The sequence below is a fragment of the Gekko japonicus genome, unplaced genomic scaffold (genome assembly GCF_001447785.1).
Source record: "Gekko japonicus isolate JY-2015 unplaced genomic scaffold, Gekko_japonicus_V1.1 scaffold4142, whole genome shotgun sequence".
In the NCBI taxonomy this organism is placed as follows: Eukaryota; Metazoa; Chordata; class Lepidosauria; order Squamata; family Gekkonidae; genus Gekko; species Gekko japonicus.
Window position 1 is genome coordinate 4,771 of NW_015165365.1, and position 7,538 is coordinate 12,308.

Here is a 7,538-nt window from a genome sequence, read left to right on the forward strand (position 1 = left end):
GCCAGGAGGCTCTGCTCCAACTTCCATATCCCAATTTCTTTGGTTTGTGGAACTCATAGTGGCATACATAGGGTTCTAGGAGGTCCCCTGTCCAGACAAGATCCAAATTTGCTTAGCTTCAGCAAGGTTGCTGTGTCACATGCATTCAAACCATACCTTGGAAATTTTCAGTCCTTCTCAGTTGTACTGCCCAGAAAATCTGATATATGATTTCAGAGGTATCACATTCAGATAATTAAATATAGTAAATAGTACTGGACTTTGCAGTGACCTCTAACAAAGTGTTATTTTTAGCGAGTTAATATGGGTTATCCTCTAGTGTAAGGACGGTACATAGGTGTATTTTAATGCTCGCTAAACATACCTAAGTCAGCCAGAGGTGATGTAATCAGCAAACTATGTTGAGGGGTAAACCCGAACAGAATTAATATCAGCCCCTTCCAGTGCATCTCCTTCTAGATGCCAGAATTTTAAGCAGGGGTAACAGTTGGCTAACAACATTAGTTGTGGTAGTATACCATCTCTTATTTACATTTTTTTCAGAACTGGTGGGTCTGATTGTGTTGATGGCCTCTGTTGGAAAGATCTGTTATCATACCATGATGGATGGGATTTCAGAAGTTGGAGAATTATCCTTGGAACCTTTGGTCATGTGCAAATTGTGCCTATGTGAATATTCACTGGATAAGATGACAACTCTGCAAGACTGCAGCTGCATCTTTTGTACCGCAGTAAGCATTTTATTTATTTTATTTACAAAATGTATATCCTGCTTTTTTGCTAGGGTTGCCAGGTCTCTTCGAGATGCTGGTGGGGGATGGGAGGGGGACACTCTGGGAGCCAGTAGCATCACCTCCGACATGCCAACATCACTGGAAGTGACATCCCACATCACCCGGAAGTGATGTAGGCACATCAGGGGGTGATGCTCTGGTTTTGGGCAAAACTCTACAGTAAAATCTCCCTCAAACCATAGCGCTTTTTGCCCAAGAACCAGAGCATCACACACACCCCCGACGTCACTGATGTGCCTATGTCATTTCACATTGCTCTTGGGGGGGGGGGAATCCCTGTGGCCAGTGGCAGGCAGGAGCCTGCAAAAGCAGAGAATCCCCTGCCCCAAAGTAGGGAATTGTAACTCTACTTTCTGCCCTCAGAAGGGCCACCAAGGCAGCTAAAAAATTAAAACACATGATAAAATTGCATTTTAAAACCATTAAAATTATCCCCCCTACAGAGAGACAACATTAAAACAGAGTTAAAATACCTATGAAAACATAAAACCAGCAATTAAAACATTGGTTCGAAAGGAGGGATCACTGAGGGAATGCCAAACAAAACAAACCCAATCAAAAATGGCACTGACATTAACATCATTAATGCTGAAGGAACAGAGTAGGCTGAAATAGTCAAACCATTTTGCATTATTATTCAGCAGGTTACTAGATTCACTGATGAGAGACAGAGTGGAGTTTTTCTTACAAATATCCCCTCTGGGTGGCCTCAGATGTGACAAATCTTCAGGACATGATAAAACACTTTCTAGGGTAGATTACAGAACATTTTCTCTTTCTCCTTTCCAGTGGGCTATAATGCCATAGAGCACAATTGATATACTCTACTGAATTTATGGAGCTTGTACTGAATATATGCTCAGACCTGGATAGTCCAGGATAGCTCAGTCTCATCAGATCTCGGAAGCTAAGCAGGGTCAGTCCTAGTTACTACTTCGATGGGAGACCACCAAGGAAATCTTGGCTTACTATGCAGACGCATCCAATGGCAAACCACATCTGAATGTCTCTTGCCTTGAAAACCCTATGCTTTAGCCATAAGTTGGCTGTGACTTGATGGCAAAAAAACCCCCAAAATGGCATCAGACTATGACTTGGATTCTCCTAAAGATGTCTGGTGATTGAAGGATTTTCATCAGCAAAGCTTTACTTTCTTTCCTCTGCTCCCACTACAGCCCCAAATGCCCCCTGAAATGCTGCTTCTAAATCACAGATAGGATTGCCCACTGAGGGTTAGGAAACACCTGGAGATTTTGGAGGGTGGAGCCTCAGGAGGGAGGGGTTTGGAGAGGGGAGGGACCTCAGTGGGATATAATGCCATAGAGTTCACTGTCCATAGCAGCCATTTTCTCCAGGGGAACTGACCTCTGTTGCCTGCTGATCAGTTGTAATCCTGGGAGATCTCCAGGCCCTGCCTGGAGGCTGGCAATGCCAGGGACAGGGGACCTTCAGGAACAGGCTGAAAAGGGAATCAGACACCTGTAATGGGAGGAGGGAGGGGAATCAGCAAAACGTGCCCCATCTTCTGTCCACAGAAATCTTCTCCAGGATCCAGCTCCCATCGATCTATCTATCCCAGTACTCTGGGAGTGGCTTTCAAGTATCTTTAAACTGAAGATGTTGGCAATTAAACTGCAAGTTTAGTATGCCAAGCATATGCTTGGTTGAATTATGGACCATTTCCCATGACTCAAGACAGGTCCTATCGCAGAACTAATGTGCACTCTTAACAGCTGCATTTGTCACCTGCAAGAATTTTTTCTCTCATTTAGTGCAATAGTGAATGTACATGGAATATGTTTGCATAAATACTATCATGTTATTGCTGTTGGGTGGACGATCAACACCCCGGCTCCTCTAAGCATATAGTATTTTTTCTTTAGATATTAAATACTCCCTGCCCCCCATAAGAATGATGAAGTTTAGATTGCATGTTTTTGTCATCTTGGGAATTTAATATTTATTGAACTCAGAAAGTGGCTAACAATGTACTTAAAAATAACAAAGTTAAAACAAGGCCAAAGCCAACAGCAGAGTTGCCAGCCCCCAGGTTTGGGTGGGGGTCCCCCCACTTCTGGGGGCTTCAATCTGTCTCTCACTGGTGGAGGAAGCCCCACCCTCAAGCCCTGTCCCCAAGAGTGACCACCTGCCCGGCCACCCCTCTCCCTCCCCTCCTGCCCAATTTAAAGGGCTTCAGCTGATCAGTGGGGGCCACATGGCCTGCCGACCAGTTGGAGGGCCCTTTAAATCTAGCAGGAGGCATGGGAGAGGGGTGGCCAGGTGGGTGGTCACTGTTGGGGTGGGGCTTGGGGTGGCATTTGGGGCACCTTGCCCACCCACGGAACACCCCCCAAATCCCCCCGCCAGAGCAACAAGGGGATCTGGCCGCCCTAGCCAACAGAGATGTGGTAATATAGTTCTTAAAGCAGCAAATGCCAAGAGAAACTATTGTACCATTTAATAGATCTTGTTTCTTTGAAGGCTTTGTGCTTCCCCTCGATTACTGAAGTGCATCTTTCTCCTGGAGTCTTTCTTTGGAGGAAGCAAAATATTCCCCACTCCATCTCCCAGTTACGTGGGAATACTGCAGTGGTGGTGGAGTTGTAGAGAATAGCCTTTTTTATTGCTTGAAAGGTCCTTAAGAAATAGTAGATCACATCTAAGCAAGTGAAGACAAGTTCAAAAGAAGTCCACTGTCCAAGAATAATGCTTGAAAATCACGTTACAGATTCTTCACCATGACAGGCCTAAATAGGGGTCCTGTTCAAGTTGCTACCAATTTCCTATGTTTAAATAGATTTACCATCTAGCGTACACAAGGCAGTGTTTGTTTTACTGAGTAAATATTACAGTACTGACTTTTAACCTGGTAAATGGAAGTAAGTCTAGCAACATATCTGTATGTTTCATCAGTGTCTGTGCATTGTCAAGAAAGGAATGTAAATATCAGTCCCTCTTGGTACTGAAATCAAACACAGAATGGTGCCAGAATCCACTCTTGTATATTCTAATCCTGAGTGTGTTTATTGGTACACTTTATACTTTTTCTAATATGACTGGGAACTGCAGGGTATTGGGGGTCAGACTGGAAGATGCATGATTGGATTACCACTGTCTTCTGCCTTTGCTTGTAAATTTGTTCAAGGAGGGCGTGGTAATTGTCTTACTACATCTGTGGTTACATGTTATCACTTCTGTATGTGACACATGCTGTACTAGTTTTTGGAAAACTTGTTTTCCTTTTTCTGGAACAGAATCTAAATCCTGTTTTTTGGACTTCCTCTACCCCCATATCTGGACTTGTGACTCATCTAGAGAAGTCAAGAAATTGAACTTGAAACAGTGAGAAACAAATGTGTGAAGGCAGCAGTTAGAGTAAGGACCTAAGGATTCTACCCAATTTCACAGTGTCCAATTTGAAAGTGTGCTTTTATGGAGTTTTCCCTCTCAGATTCAGTGCAATGAATAGCTCCTTATCATGCTTAAACCAATTGGTTGATGTTTGCACTATGGACACTGGCAGACATGTCCAATGTTCCATATTCCACAGATTCCGCTAATATCTTAGCAGGAGCAAGACCTCAGTCTTTGTAAATTTATGGTTATATCTATTGTCTATTGCATGAGGAAATAAGAATAGGCATCCCCTCCTCACTACTATCTGCATTAGTGCAAAATACTGCAGCCAGGCTGTTAATGGGCCTCCCAATGCGGGAGCACATTCAGCCTGTGCTGAAGGCATTGCACTGGCTACCGATAGCATACCGAGTTCGCTTTAAGGTGCTGGTTCTTACCTTTAAAGCCCTTTATGGCCAGGGATCTACATAAGAACATAAGAGACGCCAATGTTGGATCAGGCCAAAGGCCCATCCAGTCCAACACTCTGTGTCACACACTGGCCAGAAATACCAGTGCTATCAGGAGGTCCACCAGTGGGGCCAGGACATTAGAAGCCCTCCAACTGTTGACCCCCCCAAGCACCAAGAAGACAGAGCATCACTTGCCCTAGAGCCCCTATCTATACCTTGTGGCTAATAGCCACTGATGGACCTCTGCTCCATATGCTTATCTAATTCCCTTTTGAAGCTGTCCATGCTTGTAGCATTTACCCAGAAAATGAGGAAGAGGGTAGGCAAAGGAGAACTTTTACAGGAAGACTTTATGAACATGAGGTAGAAAGAGAGGGATAGGGTCCAGTTTTAAAAGCCAAAGTGGGTAAAACATGCAGAATGCCCCCTTATCCCTGCACATGCTCTCCAGGCACTTAACAATTTTCTGTCATGAGGAAAGATGGCAGAGATATAAACTGCAGGAAGGGGTAAAGTTCTCTTCCATGAATATGGTATTTTTTGAGGTGTTCTGGGCGGAGGATGAGCTTACCTACTCTGTTTACAGTGCACCCCTCCATCCTGCTCTGTGGCCAGTCCCTAGGAGACTCTGGTAGCTTCAACAGGTCTTTTTAGCCATGTCCATATAACCCATCCACACATTCACTCATTGTGCAGGTGGGAAGAGCAGGCATGAGCACACCGGCCCCACCCCCCACTAGAGTTGCCAGCTTCCAGGTGGTGACTGGAGATCTCCTGCTTTTACAACTGATCTCCAGGCAACAGAGATCAGTTCACCTGGAGAAAAGGGCTGGCTTGGAAGGTGGACTTTGTGGCATTGCACACTATTGAAGCCTTCCCCTCCCCCCAAACTGTGCACTCCTCAGGCTCCACCCCAAAATTCTGTAGGTATTTGCCAACCCAAATCTGGCAATCCTACTCGCCTCCTCTGTGCAGTCACCAAGTTGTCTGCACAATGTGATTGGTGGAGGAAGTACGCCCCTCCCCATGATCAACAATGCTGCTTTCAGAACATTACTGATCGCAGGGAGGGGGGCATGGTTGTGGACACTTTCTTGGTGTGTTTGCACTGTGCAGATGGCAGGTGAGTGCGCATTTTATTGCATCCAGCCAGGAGGGGAGAGGACACTTGCTAATGAAGAACTCCAACACAGAGCAAGACTGGCTTCAACACCAAACACAAGGAAAATGTGAGGCTCCTCTCATATAGGCCATGAAAACAAACAACAAACTAGCTTTTGCAAACTAGCTATACACATGTGGTTACATCACACTGAACATACCCTTTGTTATGATGAAAACAGAGATGGGGCAGTTTAATGTTTAAATGTACAGATCTGTGGCCAGAGGTTGGTCCTCTGTACTGTTTATCCTCTTAAAGTTCTACTACTTGAGCTAAACTGAGTTTTGTACTCTGTTGCTTTTTTCTTTTTCTTTTTACTATGCCATGTGCTGTGTTCCCAACCCTGTACAACCTGTGGACACTTTTGAATTTTGAGAACTTTGAGGGGATGCCACCACACACAGTGACTGCCAGGGAGTATGCAGCAAACTACAAAATGTCTCCTTGTGGAGACTAGCCATATACATTTTCTGAATAAAATTTTGGGAGCTTCCAAGTCCAGTGTGATGGAGATGGCTGTTTCTGAACAGGTGCTCCCTGCAGACTCAAAGGTGATTGCTTTAGTGCATGCTAAAGGAGGAGCTACTTGCAAAATTGCTCATAGTTCAGATACAAGCAAAGATAGTTCAGATACAAGCAAATCGGCAGTGGAGAGGGAAAGATTGACGTAGGAAGGGAGCGCGACGGCCAGGAAGGGAGGAGGCGGCAAAGGAGTTGCCGGCATGTCAAAAGCAGCGCGACAAAGAGTTCCGGGTCAGAAGCAAGGAGTGGAAAAGAGGAAGTAAAGAACGGACAACAGTAACACGGTGCAGACTGGAAAACTGAAACTTTATTAAGAAAAGACAATAACGAGCAGTTAGTGGAGGGCGTAGGAGTTAGAAGAGAAATAAAATAAAGACTATAAATCAAACTTAGAGAACAAATAGCGAACTAACAGAGAGGATCTAAGGAAATCAAATACACGAAAAGAAAAGATAAACACAAATACAGAGGAAGTTCACAAAATAAAATAGCTTCTATACAAGAAAATTAAATTTAAGTAAACCCAACACCTAAACATATCCAAAATGGCATCAGGCTCAGTTAAAAAAGTATATACACCACCAGGACAAACTTCTGGGTTGGCACAACTAAAACCAAATATTCCACAAGTTTCAATGACGGACCTGCAGGAGATGATGCGGAATTGTCTAAGGGAAACATCACAACACACTGCAGAGTTAATTAAGAAAGAATTAGAACCCATTCACAAGAAAATGGATGAGATCCAAACACAAATGAAAAGTGACACTGATGAGATAAAAACAGAAATAGCAAAAATAGTCCAAACCACGAGTGAGTTAGAAGAAAAAGTGGAAGACCTAGATCAGGAAGTGCAAGAGCTTAAAACAAAAACAGATAAAATGGAAGAGACTATAATCTTTTTAGAGATGGAGAAAGCAGGAGTTACCTTAAGGTTTCAAAACATATCAGAGCAAATAAACAAAAACCTGAAAGAAGAACTGATAGGAAACATAGTAGAACAATTTAACTTAGGAGATGAAAAAGAAGTGGCAGCAGATATAGAAACAGTATACAGGAAGAACTCAAATTATGCGAGAAAGTACAAGTTACCCAGAGAGGTACCGTATTTTCCTGCGTATAAGACTACTTTTTAACCCAGGGAAATCTTCTCAGAAGTGGGGGGTCGTCTTATACGCCGGTACGCCAGAAGCATCAGCACAGCTCTATATTTTAACTGGAAAACTCTATATTTTAACTGGAAAAGTTGGG

At 43.8% G+C, this 7,538-nt stretch overlaps 1 protein-coding gene across 1 annotated transcript in view; it reads left to right on the top strand.

The window, feature by feature from the left end:
- Window positions 1–542: 542 nt before the first annotated feature.
- The window catches only part of RNF144B (ring finger protein 144B), a 67,843-nt gene continuing 60,847 nt past the window's right edge, over window positions 543–7,538 (top strand). Inside the window, exon 1 of the mRNA XM_015410607.1 lies at window positions 543–731. Coding sequence (XP_015266093.1) covers window positions 567–731 — 165 coding nt within the window. The 5' untranslated portion in view covers window positions 543–566. The remainder of the gene's footprint in view (window positions 732–7,538) is intronic.